This window comes from Amia ocellicauda, chromosome 21, assembly GCF_036373705.1.
Source record: "Amia ocellicauda isolate fAmiCal2 chromosome 21, fAmiCal2.hap1, whole genome shotgun sequence".
Taxonomy (NCBI): Eukaryota; Metazoa; Chordata; class Actinopteri; order Amiiformes; family Amiidae; genus Amia; species Amia ocellicauda.
Genome location: NC_089870.1, coordinates 20,350,915 through 20,378,402, shown reverse-complemented (window position 1 = coordinate 20,378,402; position 27,488 = coordinate 20,350,915). Strand labels below are relative to the sequence as shown.

At 54.1% G+C, this 27,488-nt stretch overlaps 1 protein-coding gene across 1 annotated transcript in view; it reads right to left on the bottom strand.

Annotated features, from left to right (window-relative positions):
• The window catches only part of syne2b (spectrin repeat containing, nuclear envelope 2b), a 107,339-nt gene that overhangs the window by 14,432 nt on the left and 65,419 nt on the right, over positions 1–27,488 (bottom strand). The window contains exons 71-103 of the mRNA XM_066694048.1: positions 26,965–27,108; positions 24,790–25,119; positions 24,347–24,462; positions 24,096–24,243; positions 23,745–23,864; positions 23,467–23,622; positions 23,143–23,328; positions 22,944–23,045; positions 22,473–22,592; positions 22,111–22,314; positions 21,828–22,001; positions 21,566–21,697; positions 20,712–20,908; positions 20,262–20,394; positions 19,922–20,104; positions 18,544–18,693; positions 18,211–18,387; positions 17,937–18,092; positions 17,566–17,721; positions 17,279–17,452; positions 16,860–16,993; positions 16,033–16,237; positions 15,741–15,923; positions 14,996–15,115; positions 14,607–14,761; positions 14,008–14,155; positions 13,774–13,868; positions 13,327–13,561; positions 13,029–13,223; positions 11,157–11,282; positions 10,172–10,327; positions 8,151–8,309; positions 7,538–7,704 (exon numbers count right to left, since the gene is read on the bottom strand). Coding sequence (XP_066550145.1) covers positions 7,538–7,704; positions 8,151–8,309; positions 10,172–10,327; positions 11,157–11,282; positions 13,029–13,223; positions 13,327–13,561; positions 13,774–13,868; positions 14,008–14,155; positions 14,607–14,761; positions 14,996–15,115; positions 15,741–15,923; positions 16,033–16,237; positions 16,860–16,993; positions 17,279–17,452; positions 17,566–17,721; positions 17,937–18,092; positions 18,211–18,387; positions 18,544–18,693; positions 19,922–20,104; positions 20,262–20,394; positions 20,712–20,908; positions 21,566–21,697; positions 21,828–22,001; positions 22,111–22,314; positions 22,473–22,592; positions 22,944–23,045; positions 23,143–23,328; positions 23,467–23,622; positions 23,745–23,864; positions 24,096–24,243; positions 24,347–24,462; positions 24,790–25,119; positions 26,965–27,108 — 5,336 coding nt within the window. The remainder of the gene's footprint in view (positions 1–7,537; positions 7,705–8,150; positions 8,310–10,171; positions 10,328–11,156; positions 11,283–13,028; positions 13,224–13,326; positions 13,562–13,773; positions 13,869–14,007; positions 14,156–14,606; positions 14,762–14,995; positions 15,116–15,740; positions 15,924–16,032; positions 16,238–16,859; positions 16,994–17,278; positions 17,453–17,565; positions 17,722–17,936; positions 18,093–18,210; positions 18,388–18,543; positions 18,694–19,921; positions 20,105–20,261; positions 20,395–20,711; positions 20,909–21,565; positions 21,698–21,827; positions 22,002–22,110; positions 22,315–22,472; positions 22,593–22,943; positions 23,046–23,142; positions 23,329–23,466; positions 23,623–23,744; positions 23,865–24,095; positions 24,244–24,346; positions 24,463–24,789; positions 25,120–26,964; positions 27,109–27,488) is intronic.

The following is a 27,488-nucleotide window of genomic DNA, read 5'->3' as shown; positions in this document are numbered from 1 at the left end:
AGTCCAGTACACCGTCCAGATTTTACATACGGGTTGCATCCAGATGTGCCAGAAGGACTGAGAGACAGACCGGGAGGAAAAAACAAACAGCTGCAAAATGGCCGATCCTGGTGACAGAGGCGCCCCGGCAGCACGGTCACGGAGACGGTTTGCCGCAGTCGTCCAGCAGCGGGGCGATGTGATGGGAACGGTCGGGTCAAACTGGCCGGGGAACGAGGGAACTGCTTACAGGAGCCACGGCACACACAGGGTGGGGTGGGGAGCTACAGGGACGCACCGGCTGCGCAGCCCCCTTTAAGATGCTGCCAAGCCCCTGGTCTAATCTGTGTAGGCTCTGCTACCCCCACTGCGGGGGAAGGAATCTGGGTTAGGGACACCAAACCGCAGCCGGGGGGAGGGGGCATTACCCAGCAACCCACACAGAAGACCCATGCGGTGTAATCTGCTCTAGCAAGCCATCAGTCCAAGAACATTTATTCCCTTAAGAAATGATTACTTTCAAAAATGAAATTTGAATTGTTTTTAATGTATTTTGGAATTTGTTGTTTGGTTTGTTTTTTCTTTTGAGTTGTCTGTTGCATGGACTTGGCTCAGGGTGTCTGTCTGTGTGGAGTTTGCATGTTCTCCCCGTGTCTGTGTGGGTTTCCTCCGGGTACTCTGGTTTCCTCCCACCATCCAAAGACATGCTGGTTAGGTTAATTGGCCACACTAAATTGTCCTGTGTGTTTGTGTGTGTGTGTGCCCAGTGATGGACTGGCGTCCCATCCTGGGTATATTCCTGCCTTGCGCCCTATGCTTGCCAGGATCGGCTCCGGCGTCCCCCGCAACCCACATGGATAAGCAGTTACGAAAAAGGATGGATGTTGCATTGACTGTTATTCTTTCTTTAAAAATGCACTGGACTGTTTATGTTTGGTTCCTTCATTGTTTTTTTGTTGTGTCTAATGCATTTACCGTTTAGATTTTCAATGCAGCAGATTGTTTTTTTATTTGGAAAATTCACTTTTGCACTTCTTGAAAATTTACTTTTACTTATTTTTGCCTTAATTGAATGCACTCAATCATTGTTTTGTGTCCTTGAAAATGATTTATTTTAAAGTTTTAGAAATGATTTTAGAATTGAATAAAAATGTTTGTACATTTTTATTTTTGTAATGTAAAATACTAAACCAAATAAACAGTATCTGCTCTAGCAAGCCACCAGACAAGGGCATATCTCTCTCCCTCTCCCTTGGAGAGCCGGGACACCTCAAAATAATCTGGGCCTGCAAAACAGAAACGTCCAGAGACGCACTCCAGCTCCCACAGCAGCTCTCCGCTGCATCTGGGGATTTATCAGCGCAGTGCAGACCACCGCTGTCACACTGCGCCCCCCGGCTCTTCAGTGGCTGGTCCCGAACCCAGTGATTTGATCTGCAAGGGGTCGGACCAAAGGATCCCTGACATGAGAACAGGAGAGGGCTGCTCTGGTGACGCTGTGTCACAGCTCTCCCTTGGTTAAAAAATATGAATAACAGAGAAACGACAGCTCTCATCTCACTCCCAGAATGCACCAGGACACTGAGGGGTCTGGGGGTCTCAGCTCAGCTCTGTCTGTCAGTGTGTGAGGAGGACTCGGACCTGATCTTATACAGGGTCTCTGTAGTGTAGTATAGCACGGTAAAACCCCATATGAACCTCAGAAAACCGTGACAAAGCCTGGTGACACTATGGAGAGGGAAGGTGAAACGGACATCTTCCTGTGAAAATCTGGCCTGTTATAAATGAGTCCTGTTGCCTCCCTCCTGACAGCTCCCACAGTCCTGGCAGTCAGAGGGATGGGAGAGACTCGGCTGGGGAATCTGAGAGACCTGCACACCGATTGTATCGCACAGCACGATCTCAGCCCCCCCCCCCCCGGGCTACATCCTGCCATCACCGCTGCCGGCCGGGACTGGAAATGTACTCTGTGCCGTCCATCGCAGACCTGCAGGTTGTGATTATGACGATGCATGACAGGAGGACCCACTTTCCCGGTGACGCAACCTTGTCACGTTCACTACGAAACAGCAGACAGAGGGAGGGCAGCTCCCACACGCAGATTCAGACGGGCAGGACACAGATTTCAAGGAAACAATGCGATAATCGCAGATCTGGGCACGTCCAGCCCTCATTCGGTAAACCTGCTGAGGGGGCTGCAGGCTGTGGACAGGCTGTACTGAGATCCACTGGCTGGACTGAACACGTGGCCTAAAGAGACTCCTCTGTATGATATCCTCTGTGGAGAGCCGTGTGGTATGTCCCCTCCTCCACGCAAGATCAATGACAGGAGCAGCAGAGCGACACGTGCCACATAAGACACGCAGGAAAGCAGGGCTGGGTGGAGGGGCTGCACTGTGTTGTTCTTCTGCTGTTTAGTTCGGTCCATTGTACTGATGTCCCCCGCAAACACACAGCTTAGGAAAACCGAGTGTTTCCTTCAAGCAGGCATGGCACAAACATGCGGGAGGCAGACAGAACAAAATATCGCTCACATCTATCTAACCTGCACAGACACCTACACACACACACCCCTCCTCGTGCGCTGAGCAAAGCCTGTCAGTATCAGTGTGGCAGAGGAAGGCAGGCTCTGGCGCACGCCGACAAAAGCACGGCCCATCCCCCCGTCTCATTCCCTCTCTCTCCCCACCCTCCTTCTCCCTCACACAATGCTCCTCACGTTCACTGGCAGCGCTTTCAGTTCCCATTCCTCATCGATACGGCGGACGTGTAAGAGATCTGGGATTACCGCGAAAAGCCCTACTTACTGCTGCAGAGGCTATTCCATGTCGGCCGGCTGAGCGACGGTCCCCTCCTCTGCACCGGCTCCTTCACGAGCCACTCTCCGCCTGTCCCCTCCCCCCCTCCCACTCACTAGCCCAGCTCCTCTCGTGCCGAGCGCGCACACACACACACACACACACACACACACACACACACACACATACACACACACAGGCACGTTGCTGCCGATCACAACAGTGACAGGGACCCCTCGCACATGGGGGAAGTACAGGGAAAAATACCCCCACAGCAGTGACAAGAAAAAAGAAAAGAAGAAACCCTGGCCGGCTAATTAAGCCTGGAGGAGGGAGGTCTGTGCTGCTGCCTGGACACAATCTTACACTGACTGCACGACCGCTGCCTCCATATACAGGGACACCACAGAGCCCGGCAAAGACACACAGGGACACCACAGAGCCCAGCAAAGCACTGGTTTATCATTAACTTTCTGGGTTCTCATGAGGAACGGCATTAGAAATCTTTACACATTTAGATTTAGTTCCATCTCCACCAAGAAATTACATGTGGCGATGACACACAAACATCATACAAACTGAAAAACACATGCTGGACACGTGTAGTAAAGAAACTTTGAAATATATACTAATCCCGCACACTACCGCCCATCGCCTCTGCTAGTAAATAAAAACACCAAAGCCACAGCGATACAGGTGCACACTGAAACACTGGGAGACGATAAGCCCAGCAGAGAGTGGATTTTGTGTTTTGCTAGTTTTCCCGCAGTGTGACAGCTGAGGTACGGCATCCAGTTGACAATACAGACCTCCAGACACAGACTAACACAACAGTCGCTCCATGCCTCTCCGATAAGCCGCACACACACACACACACAAGGACCTCGGGCTACCAGCAGGACAGACAGGTTCGCTGCACACATTGCGTCAGGACCAACATGTGCTGCTAGATCTGTGTTCCGTGGTTTTTAAGTCCCAAACATACTCTTCGGTCATAGATCTCAGACCTCAGATTTGGACAGTCCTCCCACAGGGACTACAGCCGGTGGAAGTGCATTCACCTGGAGAGGCCGGTGAGGTCATGGTTCCTAAGCATGAAGGAGTACGCCCAAACGCTGATTTTCTGACGGAGGCTCGTGGAGGATTATTTCAATGCTGCTCACTGAACTTTTTGCTCCACGACCTCTCACCAGTCACCTCAATAGCGTCTCGCAGCCAGCGACGTGCGGCATGAGGGTTGCTACACAATTATATCAAGGAGGGAGGGACAGAGAAGTATCAGGTTGAAGCCGGTGTTTTGTGCAGCTTCCATCCGCTGGGCAGAGAGAGCTAATTACGGCACTGAAATCCGATCAGCTCACGTGTGTGTCTAAAACCAGAATCTGAAACCCCCCGTCCCTGCTCAGACGGGCCTGCCCAGACTCGATCAGCAACAGCATCCTGAAGAGAAGGGAGGTGAGGGGCATCCTCCCCCTCTATAATTGATGCCCCTCTCAGGTTAACAGCAGGGGGATCGTGTTCTGGACCGGGAGCAAGCCGCGGCCCGGAGGCAGAAGCCAGACGTCTGACAGACAGAACTGGCACCTCGAGCAGCGGTTTGGTCAAAAGTAGAAATGGGGGTTTTGGCCACAGACCCCACTACAGGCGGGGGGAAAAGAAGGACGCATCAGCATCTTGAGATGGGTGGTGGGGGGGTCAGTCTGACAGCGACAGTGACAATTGAAGGGACAGGCCCGTCTCACAAACAGTCGCTCAGACGGGATTGAAGTATCCAATTAAAGACAGTCCCTGACCACGGGGATTAGCTGGCAAGGTGAGTCCATGAGACAGGGAGGGAGGGAGAGAGAGAGGGGAGAGGGACAGAGGGAGAGAGAGAGGGAGAGAGAGAGGGAGAAAGAGAGGGGAGTGGGGGGTTATGATTGTTTGTTTTCTTTCACTGAGGATAGCCCTTCTGCATACAGCGCTGCCTAGCTGCTATTATTATTAATAACTTATCAATGTATCTAAAGATATATCTAATTATTTCTCGAATTAATAAATTATCCAATTTACATTTTTAAATAATAGTTTGATGTTCAATATGAGCCTGGGGGAGGGGAGGGGGCACCACACTGCACTATGTAGGGAGCAAAGCAGAGAAGCCCCCGCAGTGATAGAGACCGGAGCCTCGGTACCTCTGCACTGCCCCAGGTGTCGCCCACCGGCTCCTCCCCAATCCCCCAGGTCACCATGGCAACCAGAGCTACAGCGGAACGCCGTGTGTTCCAGGACAAACGTGTTGCCATGGTGACATACACGACAGACAAAGCCGGGAGTTTTAGACTCAAGATTCTTAGTGTTTCCACTTAGCTGTCGACCTCATATTAAAATGATGTCAACTTAATATTAAACATAATATTAAAATAAATAGACAACAAGTGTCTAATTCCTAGTCACTCAGAAACACAGCTCCCCCGTCTCAAACAGATGAGCTGCAATAAGGGGTCGACCGTCAGAAGGAGACAGACTCTGAGCAGAGAGTCAGAGGACAATAAGGACACGCACACCTGCCCAGAGCGGCCGACTCAGACACGCAGGCAGCGCGGCTCCACAATGGCACACAGCAGACGGCAGCTGCCGGGCTGGGCCTCCTCACATACTCACAGTGTGTCCGGGAACAATGGCCGGCTGAGGGGCTGCCTCGCACCAGCTGACCCACGGCAGACACACTCAAACGCACGTACACACACTAATACCTCACACACACGCACACACACACACACTTGTTCCCTCACTCTCACAGTTTAAAGAAAAACATTGAGGAGTGATGAGACAAGGCAAAGAGCGCAACAGAGAGAGAGAGAGAGAGGGGAGGGAGAGTTTAATTGAGAAGCCTTGTAGAGAAACTTGTTGGAAATGAAAGGCCTTGCTGGGGTTCAGGGAGGCCTAGGGAAGCTCGCCAGGTAAACATGTTCGCGAGGCTCCTCCTCGGCAGAAGGCTGGCATTTCTGCCGCAGTTAAGCCCGACAATGGATCGCAGCACAGCATGTTCGCTGCTAAACCCAGCACGGGTTACTGGGAGTCTGGACAGGGCCTGTGTTTATTGGCATCCCAAGGCCAGCAGCAGAGCCCGGTCCAGATCCTGAGGTCTCTGGGCGGCTCAGGAGAGAGAAAGGGACACACACAGACCCCAAAACTCCCCCCGAGCACTGCCGTATGGGCAAATGGGATTTGGCGAATTAAAAGTTTCCGTGACAGCTGATGGAGCTAAACACTATTGTGTAGTGTAGTAGTTTGCAGCTACAGATGAAGACACAGTCCCCCCCGCTCCACTCTGAGAGTCACTCACCTAAGAGTGATTAGCGGAGTATCTTCACTAATTCAACTTAAAAATAAAAAGCTGTTGCTAGGATTACATGCACTTTCTGTAGACATTCAATCAGTGGCACGGCAACCCCCAGGGGCATCGTTAGGACTGGCACGGAGCGCCCCGGCCTTGTCCCGCTAACAGGATAACAGATGTCTGTATACGATCAATGAGCACCGGGGGGGGCCCACAGAGAGAGGAGGAATGCTGAATAGGCCCCGCCCCCCAGTCCAGCTCTATTGTGTGTCGTGGGCGTGCGATTGGACGGTCTCCGCCCACTGTCAGCTCAGCAGGCACATAAACAATCCGGAGAGCATGCGAGAGCCCAGCCATATGGCAAATCTGAGGCTGTCGTCAACGGCACAGGCATCACCGCTAAATCCCCACTTCAGCTACTCTGTCCATCTGGCTGCTGGACTCTTTAGCTTCTGACCAGGAGCTGTCTGACCCCGAGACGTGCATGTTAATTATTTCCCCCCTTCGGTGCGGCTCGATGGAGGTCTGGCAGAGCGCCGTTGCGGTTAATCTGCTTGAGTGATCGTTAGCGTTGTTGTTGGTTGTTTGTTTGTGTTTTTAAGCCGCTGTACCGCATCCAAAACTCAGTTTACTCAGTGAAGCAAAACAGCTAACATTTCGGTAGATGTTATCAGCTGTGTGTGTGTCCTTCAATGCCACCACAGTAAAAAAACATAAAAATTAATAAAGAGACTCAGTAACTTTATAGACTCTTTACAAATGTTTGAGTGGTTAATGCTTCACCTTAGGAAACACACAAAGTACTCTGAGCTTTTCCTGAAGTCTGATCTGTACTGGACACTGTGTTCCCTCTCAATTATGAAGATTAATTGAATTAGATTAATGGCACAGAGATGCCAGAATGATTCAGCACAGCAAACACACACAGCTGGGTTAACGCACAGTGCCTCCTGTTGAATAAACCGCACCAGAGCACCAACAAACTCTGACCGAGAGCCCAAGCAGCTCCCTCTGAGACCCAGAGATCACACCTTTGATTGCCCGCTAATGAGCAGATAAACAGTGTTAACTCTCCGCCCCATTCACACTTCAAAATGAACAGCTGACTCATCCCAACAGAGCTGTTGTCTTCGCATCGTATTTTAGACCAATACAAACATGCCACTGCAGGCGAAAGCTTTTCAGGAAACACTACTGTTCACTCAGAGGTCCTTCTCTAAGTCAGCAAGCTCCACCAATGGGCTTCAGAGCATTGCGCAGAGCTAACCAGCTTCCCCTACACAATCCCCTATGGCTCTACACAGCTTTCTTTCAGTTAGACACTGCCTGGGCAGTCGGTCAGTCATATTATGGCAGTCACTGTGCTCGAAGACGCAGAGATCTAGACAAGCCGAGAAACAAACTGAGCGACTGTGATGGCGGACCTCGCCGCGCTCACCTGTTCTCGATGTGGTCAAACAGGTGCTTCCAGCGGTCGTTGATGTCCTTCAGCTTGTCGTTGATCTCTGTCTCCTTGGTCTTGTTGCTGGCCCTGATGAGCTGCTCCCCCAGCTGCTTCAGGTGTGTCTTGTTCTCGCTGAAGAGGTTGATCTCCTCCATGCAGTCCTGCGACGGAAGGGATTTGTGTTTTTATTTTCCCCACACTGGGCCAAGCGTGTCCCTCTATTCCTCTTTTGCCTTCATAGATCCCACTCCCTGTCCTCAAGTGATTTAAGATCAGACCCAGTCAATTCTATGAGCACTGTGAATGTGTGTATCGTACATTTATACCTGCTTTATTACCCTGTGTGTCAACACCTGTGCACATCTGTCTCTGGCGTCCACAGGCCTGTCCTGGGTCTCGCCATTGTTCGAGTTCTCATGCCCACCAAGTATCTCGGCCAGTTTAGGATTAGATCATGCAACGCAGTTATGCGAGAGGCCCTAGCACTTACAGACACTAGATTACAAAGCAGATTAGCTCTGTTATTGAATACCCTGGCATGGGGGTTAAATATAGTGCCCGTCTCTGTCACACGAGGGGGATTAATGTCCTCCCCAGCTGGCTTTACCTTCTTGAGCTTCTCCACCATTTCCTCGATGCTGAGGTCAGCATTGTGGGCCACTTTGTTTTCCATCTGCGTCAGCCATTCACAGAGCTCCTTGTTCTTCTCGTTGAAGATGATCCAGGCATTGAGCCGGTCGGCGATCTCCTGTTTGCGCAGGGACACCTGTGGGGGAGGGGAGAGGACAGGTGAGATGGGATGGAGAGGGAGAGAGAGAGAGAGAGAGGGCCGGGACTGGGGCAACTCCAGGGGCAAAAAACAGAACTAGACTAGACATTCCTGGTGACAGAATTCACAGCCCAGTTCCCAATCCAATGCGCTACTTTGACCAGCCATTCTCACTCAGAAGACAACACTGTTCCTAATGTTTCAAAGGTCAGAAGCTGTCTGCATGATTGTTTGACTTGACTTTAATTTTACTGCATTTACCAACTAGCATATGATTTCTGCTTTTGTGCAATAACGTGTGCAATCTGGATGTTGCGCTGAAGCTGGAGTGAAGACTGCCATCGCAATAATCAGTCTGCTGTCTCTCCCACAGCATTAGAGAACGCCCATGACCGGCAGCAGGGCCCGAGCCAAACAGCTCCCCAATCTAATGGAAGCTCAATAACAGATTAAGGAAATGCTTAGTTTACACTTAGAAGCAAGCAGGCCTCCCTAAGCTAATTGTGATCGTGTCACGAGTCCACAGGGAATGAGCCGCAACAATGCCTTCCCATAATCCTAAATCACACAGGTAGGAATCTGCAAGACGTGAAAAGAGCATTCTTACTAACGACGGAAGAGTAGAAGTTAGTCCGCAACTAGTTTCCGACACTTCTACAAAGTTACACTGACACGGCGGGAAGGGAATTGTGTGTTTACCATAAATCCTATAATTCACGCTACGTCTGCGACAAATTCCTCTAAAAATAAATGAAGGCAGGGAATCCACGGAGCACGCAATCCGGGTCCCACTGAAACCGTGCTGCATTAACCGCAAACTCCTTCAGATGTCTCTTTTTTAGTTTCTTGTTTTTCTTTTTGTGTGTCCTTCGACCGCAGTGAGTGATGTCAGGACACAATGTGAGCACGCAGCAGACCCCCAGCAGTGCCGAAACAATATCTGATCCGCAACACAAAGGAGGCCGACCCAGCGGCAGCCACGCCATCTGCGCGCCCCAGCGACTCTCTGCCACTCAGCACCGCACACAGCCGCCCGACTGCGGCATCGCGGACTAGAACAGAGACCAAAACTCCCACATCTCCAGCCCTCCTGACAGGGGACGAAGCTCCGACAAGACCCGACCTCCAGCAAGGAGGTAAAAGTTTGCAAAACACCAAGTAAACTACCAGTTTACTTTGAAACAAACAAATAAACAACACAATCTAAACATTCGATAACAACCATGTCTGGGGGGAGAGGGAGTAGATTATTTTTGTTTTATTAATGAGGTTTAAAGTTATTTTACGTTTTCTTTACCAAAGGCGCCAATACATCCTCTCGGTTATTGTGTTTAAGGTAGTCTTGCCTGGCCAGTTTAATCAGTTAAAATTTTCCAACCAGTATTTCTGCTCAATTTTCCAACAACAGGTTTGAAATGTTGATATGTTAACATATTACACAGGGTCTGCCTCCCACCCCGACAGGTCACCCCCAGAGACAGGGGTTTGAAACATGATGTAAATACAATAATACTTTTCAACAAGATGCTGCGTCTCTTGTGCTTGGCCAACTGGAATTTACAGCGTTGAAAAAGAAACCACTACAACAAACAGAGAGAGCTTGCGTAGGACTGGCTTGGGGCTGTACTCTTGTACTGAGGGACTGAAGGCAAGTGAACAAAAAACAAAAATGAAACCAAATAACCCAATCTTTTTGATCCACCAGCCCTCGTCTCTTGCACCCATCTCTGTCCAGTTTGGTCACAGCGACCGAGTGAGCCGGCTATTCCAACTGCCAGCAGCTGTCTCAGAGCCCCCGCTAACTAAAAGTGAATGCTGTCCTGCCCTGCCTTTGTCCGCCCCCCGTCCCCCACACTGACCTTCAGGCACAGTTCCTCCCACTGGCTGTGTAGGTGCTCGACCTGCTCCTGCAGCAGGATCACATCGTCCGTCAGGATGTAGTGGGACGCCTCGGTCTTCATGGCGCTGAGCTGGCGGAGACTGTGCGCCCAGTCCTCTAGAGAGTCCTCTGTCTCCTGCATAACATCACATCAGCCACAACTCAGCCCCCGCTCACAACTCCTGCCTCTTTCAAACAACTCTGGGGATTAGGGCTGGAGGGGGCGGGGGTGGGGTGTGAGAGGGAGCCGGGGGGAGGGGGCTAATGCAATAATAAGCCAGGACAGAGGGGATAATGCACTGAGCGCAACCTGTTAGCAACTTCTCCTGCTTTGTGTGCGAACTGCCCTCCCCACGCCGAGCCACGGCCATCTCCCACCCCCTCAACAATCGGGAGGAGTAACAAATTCCTGACACCCTGATCGATAGTGGGAAGAGGTGGGGAAAGGGAACCAAAAAATATAAAAATATAAAACACAATCTGTTGAAATCTCTCTTCTCTCTGCCTACTTTTATTGTACTTTATAACTGTGTATTTGGGAGGAGAGGGAGGTATTTTATTTCTGCTAAATCCACAGCTACAGGATAAACAGCAGTGCCTTTACACGGTCTCTCAACACGGGAGATATCAGCTCCTGTGCGCCGCTGCGGTGGCTTAAATCATAAGCCCTGCAAGGAACCCGCTGCCTAATGTTATTAACACTCAGCTAACGGCAAATATCTCCTGCAGATGTGATCGGCACGGGTATCTGCCAGCTCTGCCGAAACAAAGCAGGGGCAGTGTCTGTGCTTTGCGGTTTTAGTTTGAGCTGTTTTGTGGTTTTAGAATAGTTTTAGGCCACAGTTGTTCAGGGGGGACATGTTAAGAAGGAAGCACATCATGCAGAGTTCAGTCACATGACACCCCGAGCGCCGCCAGACATTCAGGCCCGGACCGGCGTGCAGGTGGGCATCAGGTGGGCATACCTTGGCGACTTTCTCTGCCGTCTTCAGCTCCTCCAGCAGCTGCGGCAGCGGCTGTTCAGCTTGGTGCTGGATCTGCTGGAGTCTCTGAGCGCTGGCCGCCAGGCTGCTCTCGCACCTCTCCCAGGTCTGCCGGGGGGGAGGACCGAAACATAAACCACAATAAATCAACATCACACACACAGTTTCAGCACCTCAGCTGCCACACTGGAGCCGGTTCTGTTCCACGCCGGTTCGGTTGCGTTTCTCCTCTTGGGTTCAAATGCACCAAACCCTAAAGCTGGCAATGTCGGCGCACACCCACCCTGTGCCACCCAGTGCCACCCTGTGTCGAGCAGCGCAGGGCCGTGAGGTGAGGCAGCCGAGGCCGAAACACTCAAGCTCGGCCCCTCACCGCTCGGTCGCATGCCACCACTCCTGGCAGCTGACGTGGAATTCCTCAGGTTGCTGACTGGCGTTATCTGCTAATCCCTGGAACCAATCTCTTGTTATGTCTGCCTCCTGTGAGTCACCGGGCTGCCTTGCCGATGTCACAGCAGCTCTGTGCTCGGGCTACAGAGGGGGCACAGATGCTGGGCCCGGCTGTGACCCACAGTGCTGTGCTGAGGCAGTGGTTTTAGGACAGGAGTATTTAATTCGTTAGAGCGTCTAAAACATAATTGGACCGTATCGCGATCAGAAAAGAGTCAGCACAGACTCCGTCAGGTGTCCACTGGCTTCTGTCTGTATTCAGGGCCCTGTGCCACTATATGTCTGCCACTTAAACAGCGCTGACATGCATGTGAGGCAGCAGGGGCAGGGTGCCAGCAGGTCTGGAGGGTTTAGCCAGGGCGTAGGACCTTCTGTCCGCAGCACAGAGCTGAGTTACCGAGCTCCACACACACACACAATGCTCAAAGGACAGCTACACTAGTGATGGGCTACCCAGTCATCCTCTGGTTTTCTTTTGACCCCAGATTTTTGTTCCTGAATGACTATTTGGATAATAAGCCAAGTCAGCTGTCAGTTCCAGGTGCTAATCAGCAGCTGGAATCCGATCCTGGGGACTTGTTCCCGTCCCTGACTTACACAATACTATACATACATTATAGACATGGTAGCACTAGAGTGTTTGGGAATGAGCATTGTTCTGCCCTTGATAATACTGGCCACTGGCCCCATAGTAGATTAGAGCAAGATTAGGACCGATTCTCCTTCTCTTTGCTTTTTTATTCCCTGCTTCACAGATTCCTGCCATTAGCTCTCCGTTTGCACATGTTGAAATGTAGGTCACTGGGTTGCTGGACCTCTCTGTGCATGCCTTCCGAATCACGCACAACTCTGACAGGGAGTGAGTGTGACGGAGCAGAACGCTATGTGACGCTCGGCGGGACGGGGCTCGGAGCAACGACGGGGTGCTGCGGTTAGACACCTGCCAGTCTGCACAGCCCCGACACTGCGATCCATCACACGTACGGAGGAGGAGTAGATCAGACAGATACTGATACTAAACCAGCTGGGGTGTCTGTCCAGGCATTTAGACAATCAAAGTGTGTAGTGTGTAGTGCCAGTCCAGTCCCACGGTTGTGTAGTGTCAGTCCAATGTCTTGTCTGTAGTGTGTAGCGTCAGTCCAGTATCTAGTGTGTAGTGTGTGGTGTCAGTCCAGTGTGTAGAGTGTAGTGTCAGCCCAGTGTCACAGTGTGTAGTGTCAGTCCAGTGTGTAGAGTGTGTAGTTTCAGTCTAGTGTGTAGAGTGTGTAGTTTCAGTCTAGTGTGTAGAGTGTGTAGTTTCAGTCTAGTGTGTAGAGTGTAGTGTCAGTGCAGTGTCACAGTGTGTAGTGGGACAGTGATCCGAGGGACAGTGTGTAGTGTAGGGCGACAGTGTGCAGTGCATACCTGCAGGACAGTGTCCACAACAGCTCTCCTCTTCCCCAGCAGGGCGTGCATTGTCTCCCAGTCTTCCTGCAGCGCACTCAGCTCCCCCTGCAGCCGGGCCTGGGTCGGGGCGTCAGCCATGCAGTACAGCTGGCCTCCGCTCTCTAGGGTCTGGATGTAGGTGCTATGCAGGCGCTGGAACCGCAGCTCCGAGTGCTGGAGGGGCGAACGACACACTCAGATCAGCTCACATCACCCAGGAGGGAATAATTTCTCAGAGAAAATGGAGCAGCGCTGAAGGGAACAGTCCCCGTCCTACCTTCATGTCCTCCAGGTCCCTCCGGAGTTGGTGCAGTCGGCAGGGTCCTCGGCTGCCGTCTGGGGGCAGCTGGGTGGCTGTGCTGGACAGAAACGCCCTCAGCTTCTTCAGGTTGCTGCTGTAGAGCTGCCACTGCCCAAGCAGCCCGTCGACCAGGCCCTTCCTCTGCTGCGCCCGCCCCACCGCGCCCTGCCACTGCTCCCTCAGCTGGCTCAGCTTCAGGATGAAGTCGCTCCTGCGGGAGGGGGACATGGAGTGAGGAGAGCCTAACCGTCACACAGCACGGTCAGCAGCTCGGCCCGTGACACACACTCTGCTCCCCGGTGGCGATATTTTACACGGCTCGAACACACGGGCATCTTCAGAAGGCAACATGCTGGCGTTGAGAGCCAGAGTTGAAATCAGCAGGCAGATTCATCAAAAAGGCAAACTAAGACTCATGCCTACCTGTCCTCCACCTCCCCTCTCTCCAGCATCTGCAGGGCCTCAGCCATGACGGCGTGCAGGATCTGGTGGCCTACGGACACCTCCGCCTGGAACCGCTGAAACACACAGGAGATACGGTCACACGTGCCCTTCAGGAAAGAGCGCCAGCAGGGTGACAGCGTCTGTGTTGTGACTGTGATTAGGCTCGCACAGTATCAGATGAAAGAGGTGCGCTGTACAGGGTCAAGGAGTCACCTGATGGACACGCTGCTGCTCCCTCAGGCCGGGGGGGGAGCCGGCCACGGCCACGGCCAGCCTGTCCTCGGTGCTCTGCAGGAAGGCCAGCCAGCTCTCACACCTCTGGACGAAACTGGATCGCCGCAGCATCTCACCCTGCAGCTCGCTGAGGGGCCGACGACCAGGGACACGCACAGACAGAGAGACAGAGAGGCACAGAGTGAGACATATAGACACAGAGCGAGACACAGAGAAATACAGTGAGATACAGAGACACAGAGAGACAGTTACAACAGGTCCACTGACACAAATTCCTGGGAGTCTCTTTGGCTTGAGACATGTCCACACATCCCTATATGCCAATCATCACCCAGAATGAAATCACAAGTCTGACCTTAACGCTAAACTGCTTAGGAAGAATAATCGTAACAGCAGGACGGCAACCAAAGAATTTTGCGCTGTAAGAAGCGGCAGCTCATCTCATCACAGTTACAGTAAAACAGCCCAACCCCAGCACTAACCCTAATTCCAGGGAACAGAGAACACGACACCTATACTGGACGCCCGTGTGGGCAGCAAGTCCTGGCCAGGCGTCCAGCAGCCGGGCTGATCCTCACCTGCACCTCTCCACGGCCCTCGAGGACACCAGCCCCCACTTTCGGTTGAGGATCTGCAGTCTCCGCGCTGCCACATCGCTCACCGGCACGGCGTAGCTCAGCTCGTTCAGCCGCTCCAGGTCCAGCGACAGAGCGCTCAGCTGCAGCAGGCCGGTCTAACGACACAGGGGAGATCATGCGTTAAGACACAGGCGCTGTACCGCGTTCAGGCAAAGCAGCGAGGGTGTAGTCTACTCAACAGGGAAGGGGAAATGACGTTGTCTTAGGATATACTGCAACAGCGTGGGGTCAGGAACACGGGTGTAGATGATTAAAACTACGGCAATACACACACTGACATCACCTGAACAGCCTGGTGTACCATGGCCAATAGGTGTGCAGGCGCTCACCTGTGACAGCTGCATGGCCCCGGGCTCCTGGGGGCCGGCCACAGAACCCTCCACTTCCTTCAGGTGACTCTCCAGAGACGCAAGGCTGGTGCTGAACTCTTGAAGCTGCTCCAACTCCTCCTGCGGACACAGACCAGAGCGTTGACTCTCGCCCCGTCTGACCCCCGAGTGCAGACGGAGGCCGATCGCAAAACACACAAATCAAAACAAAAGAAAAAAACTTTGCAGCGATTCAGCGCTTGGACTTGTTGAGGTGCTTTTTTTGCCACAGCCTGGACCTGAAGGTGCACCTCAGGGAAGAACTGAAACTGGAGCTTTTTATGCAGCGGGACACATATGGTGCCTGTCAGACTGCGGCTGATCGATTGCACGTCGATGATCTCTTATGTTGCACTAAGTAGGTTTTTGGGCTGCACGAGTGTGAATCTCCGAGTTTCCTCTCTAAAGTGCCGTTTAATTTAATTTAATGCAGAACAGACTGGCGATAAAAATTAATGATGCAGTCAGCCAAGTCCAGTCAGGCATCTTATTTCCACAGATGAGTTGGAATGGGAATCAGAGGCACTTCTCTACTCGTGGAGAAGAGAAAAACAAAAAACAATTAAAGTAGTGTGCTCTGTGTGCCCTAAGCGCTCTGTTCTATGAGCTCTATGTGGCCCACGTGTTCTGTGAGCTCTGTGCGTTCTGTGCAGTCCGTGTGCTCTGTAGTCCAACGCTGAAGCCCTCCCTCCCGTTGGGCTCGTACCTGCAGCTCTCTCAGCCTCCCTGATAGCGCGGTGCCCAGGTGCGCCAGCCGGTGGGAGAGCTGCACGCCTTCCGACTGCACAACCGCCGCGGCCGAGGGCTCCATCTGCACCACCAGCTCCTGCGATGCCTGCAGCACCTGCGCTGCGCTGGCCTGCATACTGGTGGTCCGCTCCTGCAGGGTCTGAGAGAGAGAGACAGAGAGAGAGACAGAGAGAGTATTAATGCGCTCTCAGTGGGAATCAACGCCTGAGCGTAGACATGCATGCCGTGTACGCAGCCGCTGCACTCACCGCCACAGCCCGTATCTTCCCCTGCACGCCATCCGCAGTGCTCTCCTCGGCAGGGACGGCGCTCAGCAGCCCCTGGCACTCCTCCTGGTGCCGGTCCAGCAGCACGGCGCTGTCGGCGAAGAAGGCCTGGTGCTTCTGCCAGAGCTGGAGCAGACCCCCGGCCCGTCGGCGCTCGTCTGTGAGCTCTTGATTTACCGCTGTCCATCTGGCAGGGAGACGGTGGGCGGGAAGCCGAGCGTAAGACTTTTATAGCCAATAAAACCATTTAGAAATAAACAATAATAATAACAATAAAACATCATTGGTTAGCCCGGTCAAATTTCCCATTAAGACTTGGCCTTGTAAAGAAGCTCATAATAGAGTGACTTCACACTCGGGGCTACTGATTAAATCACCCTGCCGGCGAGGGGTGGGGGGGATTCGTTTTAAACTGGTGTCCCCGAGAGTTTCTTTGAGACAAAAACAATAAATGTTTACTGAATTTAAGAATGCCTGGTAAGACAGATTCTGGAAGTTCTGTTCTGGAAGTGTAAAACCTGTGAGAACTTTCTGATCCCTTCACTCCCATCCTTCACCACACATCTGAGAAGTGGCTCATGTTGTCCAGCTGTGTGTGTGTGTGTGTGTGTGTGTCTGTTTGTCGTGCTTCTTTGTGGCTCACCGGTCAACTACTCTTGTATGGATTTTATTTTCTCATGCTTAACCTTTCTTTCTTTGCTAAGTGTTGCTTGAAGTAGGATATCATGAGAGAGAGAGGGAGGGAGTGAGGGATGATGGGAGAGAGAGAGAACAGCAGGTGAGGTGAGTTGGGGGGGTGAAACACTGACCGCATCCTCGCCGACTCCAGCTCCTCGAAGAGCAGGCTGACCGCGGCGGGGCTGCAGACGTCCTTCAGGCCGTCGAAGGCCTGGTTCAGAGTCTCCCACTGGGCCTCGCCGCCCTCCGCCTCGTCCTGCAGGGCCTGGGGGAGGAGGAGACGACAGTACGGCACTCAACACAGGCACAGACACCAATCGGCACACCAGCCTGCTACCAAACATCCCCAGGATCCACCACCAGCCCCAGGTCAGGACACTGGTTTACAGAATGAGTCTATTTCAGTATCAAGCTGAAAGAACTGACGCAGTGCATTAAAACAGTCTCTCGGCACTTCAGCTCTCACACTTGCTTTATATACCGTACAGAAATATAATAAAGGAGAATCTGCACACTGTGTGGGAGCAGCTCAACGGCGGGGTGCTGGTACCTGTAGGCGGTCCACCTGGCTGCTCAGCGCTTCCTGGGAGAGCAGGGGTTGGTGGTGGAGGAGCTCCAGGCTGCAGCGGGTCTCCATGCTCTTCAGGTTCACCTCGCCGAACAAGCCCTCAAACTCCACCCACCGTTGGACCGCCGCCCGCAGGGACGTCTGCACCTGAGAGAGCTGGAGGGACCGAGACGGGCGTTCACTGCGTGTGTGGTCAGGGTCGCGCCGATGAACGCAGGATGCACAGAATACCCGACCCGGCGGGATTTTGCAAAGAGGCTGGTGTGTACCTTCTGGCTGAGGGCCGTACAGGCTGCGCTGACATCATCTGCCTGCGCCACGAACACACTGTGCGCCCCGCTCTTGTCGACTGCGCCCGGGGACAGGCCTCCCCGTCTCAACTCCTCCAGCTCCCTGCATTTCAGCTGTAGCTTCTCCTCGGTGTCCTGTGGGATGATGACACACATACACATGCAAACAAGCACACACGGTACACATATTAACAAAGAACCTGCAACACTTCTAGAGTTCTAAAGCAAACTGTGGATATTCAGACGATATTCTTCTCTTTATCGTCACTCTCTCTGGGTCCCTGAGACAGTTTGTTGGTCTTAGATATTTCTAGCTGTGTCATACAGTCATATATGGGCCCGAACCCTACCTGGCATTCTCTCAGGGCCCTCTCCGCCAGGCTGCGGCTGTGGGGCCTCTCGAACCAGAACAGTCTCTCCCGCTGGGCCAACACCCAGCTGCGGACGAGCTGCAGCTTGTTCTCCCCGTCAGTGCAGGCCTTCAGCCGGCTCTCCAGCTCCTGGATCTGAGACGCAGAGAGGGACTCACGTCAGTTTCCAGCTCCAGCACCCGGGGGGATGCCGGGGAAATAAGAACAGAGCAGAGGACAGCAGACACAGCCGCCCAGACCCTCGCCGGCCCACCTTGCATCTGAGATCTCCCTGGAGCTCCAGCCAGCGGCGGTTGAGGGCTCCCAGCTGCTCAGCGAAGTCTGTCTTCTCATATCGCTTCCCCTGGACGTCGGCGCTGCTGGTCTGCAGCACCGACTGGTTCACCCAATCCACAGTCAGCTGCCGGCAGCTCATCTCGATTTTGTATTCCTGGAACCGGGGGACAAAAATGGCTTGAAAGAGCGGCAGAGCAAATGCAATTACCTGCACCTACAATTAACCGTGCCTGCGAACAGAAACCATGACAGCCTCGGCACGGATGTGGACAATAAGGGACAATAACACTTGTGGGGTCTGCAGTGGCACCTTGTACTTGTTGAGCAGGTTGGTGATGCCGCCGGAGTCGCTGGCGCTGTTGCTTCTCTCCTCTATCTGCCGGATCTGCCCTTGGGTGGCACCGATCCAGTCGCCCAGCTCCGCCATGGCATCCCGTGAAGACACCCTGTCCATCAACAGCTGTGCACAGGAGAGCGGGAAAGTCAGTGCAGGACAACAACAACGACAGCGTCCACAGACCACAGATACACACAATCCGACAGTCAGCTGTAATGCACACGTGTGTGTGTGTTATATTTTCCTGGGCACTAAGTGTTAAATAACATAAAACGAACTTTGTAAAAACGTCTCTTCAAAGCGAGAGCTGAGGAGAAGAGATCAATATTGAGGCACTGAAAACCCAAGGCTGAGGGTGCCGTCCAACGACCTGCTGACTGAGCGCTTCTGCTTAGCAAACGGTGACACCCAGTGGCCGACAGCCGAAAAAAACTTGTTGCAAGAGTAAATGGACTTTGTTTTAATTTCTTTTGCCCTGTTGGTGCAGGAGACTGAGGGACAGCAAATCAAATCGCTCTCAAATCCCTTGAGGAAGAAGCAAAAGAAGCCGTGATACCAGCTGTATCAAACCCTTCCACGAACGCCTTCGGGTGTCAGGTCCGAACTCTCTGGAATAAACTCCATTTAGCCCGGGCTGGACGGGATCGAAAGGCAAATGGCTCTCGTAGGCTGCACCAGCGACTGCAGCTCAGATCAGCCGAGGACGAGAGAGCTGTAATTGGCGTCTGGCGGACGTTGGGTCCACCGAACACGCTGCAGCGATGTGGGGGGGCTGGCGATGGGTCCGATCACCATCCGTTCCCAGGAAATTAGGCGGCGCAGAAGAACCGGGACTGGCTCGTCTGATCTCATGGGGAGGAAGTGCTGCCCACAGCCAGAGAACGAGCGCTTTTGGACCGAGAGTCTCATTAGGATGCTTCAGTCACAGTGTGAGATAGAGTTCACCTGCCCTCCCACCGCCTCACAGACGCAGCATCCTTCACCGACTCTGGGAAGGGACCCAAGTACCTGCCAGAGCCGTGGTGTATGCGTTTGTCTGCGTGTGTCGGTGTGCATTCTTCCCTGGCACGTCTCGACATGCCAGAAGGTCCGGTCAAAGCCTCCCATCTCAACTGCTGACGTCCCCCTCTGTTGCCAACCTTACTCCCATTCTTTATATCCCACATCTTATATTTGTTTATTCTTACTTTTAAAAACCTCTTCACCCTTTTCTGTTACAGCCAAACAGGAATTTGAATCTCATTTTAACTTCTCTAACCGGCCAACCGACGAAGACTTCACGGCCACTGCAAAAACAAGCCTTTACATGCCAAGAACGGGAACGTGAACATGAGTCTCTGCTGCCTCTGACCTGGTGTAGCTGCTCCTGTATGGCGGGCAGTGCAGCCTGCACCTCCGCCCAGCTCTGCTCCAGTGTCACCAGCTGCGTGCGCAGGGCCGCCATGTCCGTCTGCTTCAGCTGCAGCAGCTGCTCGCCCGTGCCGATGACCGAGGCCTTCAGCGCCGACCGCGCCTCCACCTCCTTTGTGAAGTCCTGCGGGAGAACACAGAGCACAGTGGAATGAAAACACGTTCATACTATAGAGTAGGGTTTTCCTCGGGGTGTGTGGGACGGGTGATACCAATCTGTTTTCCAACCCCCACACCCCAGAAACGCCTGGCCCTCGACTCCCTCAGGCCTTTCCACCCACCAGGAAGCGCAGGAGTTGCCCGTGAATGTGGTCCCTGTCCCGGGGCACCGTAACGGAGTGCTGCCTCCAATCCTTCAGCTGGGCCATGGCGCTGCTCAGCCACACGCTCAGAGCCACCGAGTCCCGGCGAAAACTGCAGGACACCAGGATGAGACACGAGACACGATATGGTCATATTTCTCCCACGATAGGCAAGGAAGAGAAAGAAACATTTTGGGAAGATGTAGTTGTGTTGTCATTTGTTACACTTTTCTCTTGGACCAGATATCCTAAATAAGGTGTGTATGTGCGAGTCTGTAAGTGTGTGAGAACTGGGCTGGTTTCCAGTCACGGTCGCTTTGACTTGGATCTCTTTATGGGGAATGTGTTTCCAAATAAAAACAAAGTTCTATGATAAATCTGTGAGCATGTACTGTATATCAATGGCTCGTGCGTGTGTACATCCCAGACCTGTTCCAGTGCTTCCGGAGCGCCTCGACGCGGTGCCGATCCTGCTCCACCCGCCCCCGCACCCCCAGCCACTTCCCCTCCAGCTCCGTCACCGCGGCCTCCAGCCCGGCGCAGCGCACCGCTCCCTGCAGCCCCCTGCCCTGGGCCACGACCCGGCAGAGCCACGCTCCCCGCTCCTCCAGGACACCTTCAATTTGCTACCAGAAAAAGAATGTAATTATCCCTCTGCTCCTTTAACCGCCGGGGTCGACCGCTGGTTTCAGAACAAAATGTACTTCATCAGCTTTAAAGGAATCTTAAATCAGTCCGCTCGAGCACTTATCTCTCGACGACGGACGCTAATTGAACCATATATAAAGATATATACACGCACATAAACATTACATAAACATAAAGACTAATCAGGACAAAAATGCTACCCAGAGACAGTCTTTATGGTCAACAACAACCAGCACTCCTTGTACAACATTACTCAGCATCTGAACAAATTTATTTCGTGCACGGAGAGCACAACACCACTCGGAAATCCGGTTCCAGGAACCTCTCCGGCTCGCTAATGGATCTCGACGCCGACCAGAATAGGCCTGCTCTCGACGGGAGCCGGGCTTCTGAGGTCTGGCTCGTTTAAAACGCAGTAAAAGCACACCGTGTGGCTCTGGGAAGCTTTTAGCACTCAGTTGCTGTTCTGCTGCTGGGTGTCTGAGAAGCGCGGCTGCTTGTGGTGCAGAGTGGTGGCGGCAAGGTACCGGCTGAGTGAATCACCACAGCTTTCCACGACCGCACTTGGCTGTCCTCAGGAGGGAAGTGCTGCGACCGTACGGCTAAGCTCACGCTGTGGTTTGGGTGTGCCGTACCTGGTAGACTGCCAGTCTCTCCCGCAGCCGCTCCTCCGACTCTTCCACCAGGCCGACACTGGGGATGCGGCCCTCCAGCTCCTGCAGCAGCTGCCCCAGCGTCCGGCAGCTCTCGTTGAAGTGGGACCAGGTCTGCGGCGAGAGACACGACAGTCACCGACCGGCACGAGGCCAAGAACGACTCAGCGGTGCAGCTGAAGGAGCCCTTTTCGCTCACTATAGCCATAAACTGCTCTGGCAGAGACCCCGGTAAGAGTGGCACCTGTAACGTGCTCCGCATCTCCGTTCCCCTCTGAAGAGCTCGCCATTGAAGAGAAGTCATCTCTTTACGCAGGTCGGTCCAAACCTGCTCGTGCTTTTGGAGTAAACTCGCCGGCACTCGCTGGCAGAAGTGCTCCATGACCGCCTGGTGCTTCGCGAGGTTCTGGAAGTACTTCTGGCGAGCAACAACAAGAAAAAACATATGAACATGTGACAACTGACATGACGTGAGCTGCTCTGAAGAATATCTACACATAATGATTCAAAATCAGGGCCCTGGGTACCTGGTGCTTCTCCAGACAGGTCCTGAACTCGGCGATGCTGTGCACCACGAGGGACGACTCCGGCGCCGCCGCCCTGCGCTTCCCGGCATACACCAGGCCGGACAGCCCCTCCAGCAGCCGCTCGAACTGCCGTTCCTGGTGCAGACCCTCACGCAGCTCATGCCGCCTCTCCCGCAGAGAGCTCCACGCACTGTCCAGCACGTCCTGCCGACACCAAGAACACCGCAGCGGTCACCGACATGCACACACCGCCCGCCCCACAACTCCGAGACTGAAGTGTTAGTTCTCCGTGGGAGAGTGAAAACTACATATACATCTGTGTGCGCACGAGACCTGGGGTACGTATGAAGGGGCTGCCGTACCTCCATCTTGGCCACTTCCTGTATGAGAGCGGCGGGGATCTGCAGACTCTCGCCCTCCTCCTTCAGCGCAGACACCTGGCTCTCCAAGGGCAGCAGCTCCGACTCCAGCTGCGCAGCCACCTGCAGAGACGCGCCCACCAAAGGCTTCAGGCACAACACACACCGGCAGGGACAACACCAGGGCACTTACAAAAGCTAATAGGTGTGGAGAGGAGGCTATTAGGCATTGCATCGATCTCTTTGTGTAAGAGTAAGAGTCGTCTGTTACTTCTACTTAGTTTTGAGAGGGAGAGGAAAGAGAAGGCCTTTGTATCTGCTGAAGAGGTACATTTAGTTTGTTAAAGCACATGTTCCACTCAGTCTCTGTGGGAATAGACGAGGGCAGCTCTTGGTAAACAAATTGCATTCTGGTAAGCACTGTGTCCTACAGAGACCTGCGCTCGGGAGGAGAGATCAGGGGCCCCGTGTTACCTGCAGCTGGTCCGCACAGCTCCGGCCACTGGCTCCGTTAATCGTTTGCAGAGAAACCGACTTTCTATGGAGCAAGGAAGCATGCACTTTCCTTATCTCTATCTGTGGGGTTAGACAAACAGAACAAAGGTCACGCTCAGGTGTGCAGCCCTCGCCCACACCCCGGGAGCGTGCCCTGCAAGGGCGAGACAGTCCTGACCTGGTACTGGTCCAGTCTCTCCCGCCGGGCTTGCAGCTGGCCGGATCTGGAGCTCAGGGCGGACTGGAGCAGGGGCACACGGGCCCGGAGAGCGTCCAGACACAGCCCAGGTTCTTCCGCCCCACTCAGCTCTGCTCTCCGGCTGCTGAGCTCTCGGTCCAGACAGGCCAGGTCCGATGTCAGGCCCTGCAACGACCAAACGCGGACTTGGAGGCACCGTACTGGAGCTATTGCTACCGCAGGTCCCCGTCAACCAGCACGGCCACCTGGCAGCCGCTCTTTCGGTGGGAGACGTTTTCCGCACATTTCGTGTCACAGACTCACCTCCAGCTGTAGCAGTTGCAGCCGTGCGTCCTCCTGGGACCGTCCGCTGGGGCCCAACTGCCACTCCCCGACCCGGTCAAGACACAGGCCGAGCCCGGACAGCACGCCGTACAGCTCCTCATCCAGCCGTGAGCTCGCCTCAGCGGACGGGCTGACCTGGGAGACCAATCAATCAATCAATCAATCAGTTTGTACTTGTATAGCGCCCTTCGCAGGCAGACACAGAGCGCTCTACAGAACGATAAATTACTGCCACAGTACAATGAGCAGCCCCTTACCTGAGCCAGGACGGAGTGCGCCGACTGGCCGAGCTCACGGAGCCGGGCGGTGAGCGACTGCAGCTCCTGCGCGGTGTGGAGGGCGGGGCCTGGGCCATCACCGCTCGTCTGCACTGGCACCTGAGAGCAACCGCAACACAGCCGGGTCAGACCCGGCACTCCCCCCCTGCCTCCCACACATGCCTGCATGCATTTCCCCCCATTAATGGAGACAAGAACAGCCATGATGGAGTGACCTTCCCTGTCCCACAATGCACTGCTCTACCCACAATACACCGAGGCGGTCTCTCTCTCAGCTGCACTGTTTTGCCGTTTCCTTTGCTCGTCTGTCCGTTCGTCCTCTGCTCTTACCTGCGCAGCCGGCTCCTGCTGCAGAGCGTCCCGCAGCGCGCTCAGCTGGGTGGCCAGCCGTGTCTGTAGGTGCTGCCACTTCGCTCCCACCTGCCCCTCCGACGGCCCCGCAGCCACGTCGCCGGGGGTCTGCGCTGCCCCAGGGGGTCTGGCGAGACAAACAGACTAATTAACAACGGGGGGAACAAACCGCGCCCGGTGGGGTCACGGTAGTGACGATGACACGGCCGAAGCAGTCAGATCGGCGGTACCTGGGCGGCGGCGGCGCGGGGGTCTCCTCCGGACGGCTGCGTGGGCGCGCCCGGCCCCCCTGCAGGGCGATGGCCTTGGTCAGGTCCCGCTGCTCGCTCAGCTCCTGCTCCAGCTCCTGAGGAGGAGAGCAGCCCTGTGTCAGCCAGAGCTTTCTGGAACCCGAGGCTCGAGTTCTTCCCTTTACTTTGGTCTTCACAATGATCAGCAGCGTAAATGAGTGTGTGTGAAAATGTGCGTGTGTGTGGGTGTGTAATGAAGTTTCTGTGTGTTTAATTGAGTATCTGAGTGTGTGTGTGTAGGTGGGTGTGAACGTGTGTAGTCGAGTGTGTGTGGGTGTGTATCTGAGTGTGTGTAATCGAGTGTGTGCGTGTAGTCGAGTGTGTGTGTCTGTGTAATAGACACTCAGATACACTGAGTTGTGTGTTGTGTGTGGTTGTGTTACCCGTTGTTGCTGCAAGCTGTTCTGTCGACTCAGCTTGCCCCGGGCCGAGCTCAGCATCTCCTGCAGGCTGGCACTGCTGCGCCGCCTCTCCCCCTCCAGGGGGCGCTCCTGGGACTGCAGGGTCACCGGGCCGGGGAGAGGCTGCTCCTGGCTGTGCCGCTCCTCGCCGTGCCGCTCCTGCAGCAGCCTCTGGAAGGAGACCAGGCTGCTCTTCAGCTGCTCCAGCCTGCGGGACAGGGCCTCGGCCTCCTGGTGCATGCCGGGAGAGCTGCTCTGCTGCCCCACGGCCGCGAGGCTCGCCACCTTCTGCTCGATCTCGAGGAACATCTCCTGAGAGAGGGAGAGAGGGAGAGGGAGAGGGAGAGGGAGAAAGAGAGGGAGGGAGAGGGAGAGAGAGAAAGAGAGGGAGGGAGAGGGAGAGAGGGAGAGGGACGGAGAGGACGTGAAGGTGAGAGAGAGAGAGAGAGAGATAAAAAAAAAAGACGATAGAGTGGTTCAGGTTAGCTAGCTGACACTCAGGCTTGTTTACAGAGAATGCAAATTTGATCACATGCTTTTAGCATATTTACGCAGGACGTTTGTCGTGTTTGGATGTGAAGCGTCTCGGCAAGACAACAAACACAGGGCATGTAACTCGTGAGCGGCTCTGTCTGGAGTCACTCCATGCAGGACAGGCGGCGTCTGTCCACTGTCATTACAACCTGCCAGCACGGTGAGGGAGCGGCGGCTCAGAACACGCTTGACACATGCAAAACACCTACACACGCCTGCAGCAACATCCTCTCTGGTCTCTGGAACAGCAGATAATAGAGGCAACGCTCAGCAGAGGAACTCAATACCAGCGTTCCCCGGATCCCGGCAACGACCACGGGCAGCGCGGGCAGACAGGGTCCGCAGTTAAATCGAGGCTCAGACATACGGTGTCTCTCAGCGTGTCTCTCCGTGTGACGTTTTCACTATTTTGCCTTTCCAAAACAAACCCCCGCTGACCTCCCGTGCCGGGGGTAGGATTTTACCCGCTGAATTATGAATGCCGGTATCGGGTTTGGCTTCTGTGCCACACTAGAGCTCTCCACGGCAGATCATGATTTAATGAAGACTGTTTTAGTAACACATGCTGAAGAGGTTTGTGTCTTCTGTGAGAGACATTCAGCCCTCTCTCAGTCACCTGGAGACATTGTTTCTTAACCAGTCTTTTAAAAATGACCGATATTCACAATACGGCTCTTGTACGGTCAGCACAGAAACAGTTTAGCCGATTTATCCATGCAGCTCTCCTCTCTTCTCTGCACGTCTCTTCCTCTTTTTCTCGACTGTCCGACAAGCGTGTGGCCGCCGTGGCTTCACAAATTAGAGCCGTCAGGACAACACTCGAGTCCTAATTTCGGCTCATCTCCCACCCCCCACGTGCGACACCCGGCCCGAGTCAAGCCGCGTCCGCCCTTAACGGCCACTTAAAATCGGCCCCGGCAGCCGAAACCCGGCCGCCGGAGCAGCCGGGGGACGGCAAACGCGTTAAAAAAAAAGAAACACATCTCCAAACGAAGCGGGGATAATTAGTGCTCGGGACCTTGCAGCGCGACCTTCTGTCCTCCTCCACCCCGGGATAATGATCCCAGACAGTGCGGATTTGACCTCCTCGCCCTCCGAAGAGGCGCGTTCATCCCTCGCTCCGTCTCTGTCTCCTCCACACAGCCGCCCGCCGGCTTCAAAGCGTGGTTACAGATTAACCAGACAGATTTCTTTCCCTCCACGTTTAAAAAATGCAAACTAGTTAACCATTTCCTGGAGCAGAGCGTCTATATCCTTGATGGAAATAACAACACGACTGTTAACAACTGAAAGCACATCTAACTTGTCGAGCCACGTCCCCAGGTGTTGCCGTGTTGGCCTCTAAGTTGTCCCGACACATTCTGTCCCCTTCTTTTGCGATTCCCTAATACGAGTACAGCTTTGTTGAAAAGGTGCCCATGGTTTGAGGAATAGAAACGCAACCACAACCACCACAACCACCACAACAACAAGAACAGCCACAGTGACACACTACACTTGCCCCCGTGCGTACGATATGACGCCCTTCCCTGTCAGTCCTCTACAGCAGCTACAGCTCTAAGGGAGGGCTGGACTCTCCCCGGCGGATTGCACCGGCGGTGAACTTCGACCCGCTCGGCTTACCTGGCAGGTGAGGATCTGCTGCTCCACGCCGCCCTGCATGTCGCCGGCCTGGCGCTGCGCCCGCAGGTTCTCCCCGGCCCTCCGCAGCCAAATCTCCAGCTGGGCAGCCCGGTCCCGGCAGGCATGGAGCACACCGAGACCCGACTGCAGTCAGAGAGAGAGAGAGAGAGAGAGATAGGCAGCGAGAGAGAGAGACAGTGAGAGAGAGAGAGAGAGAGAGAGAGAGAGAGTTAGAGAGAGAGAGGGTCACACACCACACGCAAAGTCAACAGTGGGTGTGTCGCCCCACGGTGCTGGAAACGCCGGGACCTGAAAATCAACTTCCTCACGGCCCCGCCCCCCCGCCACCCCACGCACCTCTGCGCCTCTCCCTCCCTGCCCCCCCGCCGCCGGCCACGAGAACAGGCACTTCCTGGCTGAGTGACAGCGAGCGACTCGTGTGCACGGAGCCCCGGTCATGTGTCTGACAGGCGTGCCCTCCCCGTGGGGCAATTAGCATACAGTGCCGGGGCAGGACTGACAGC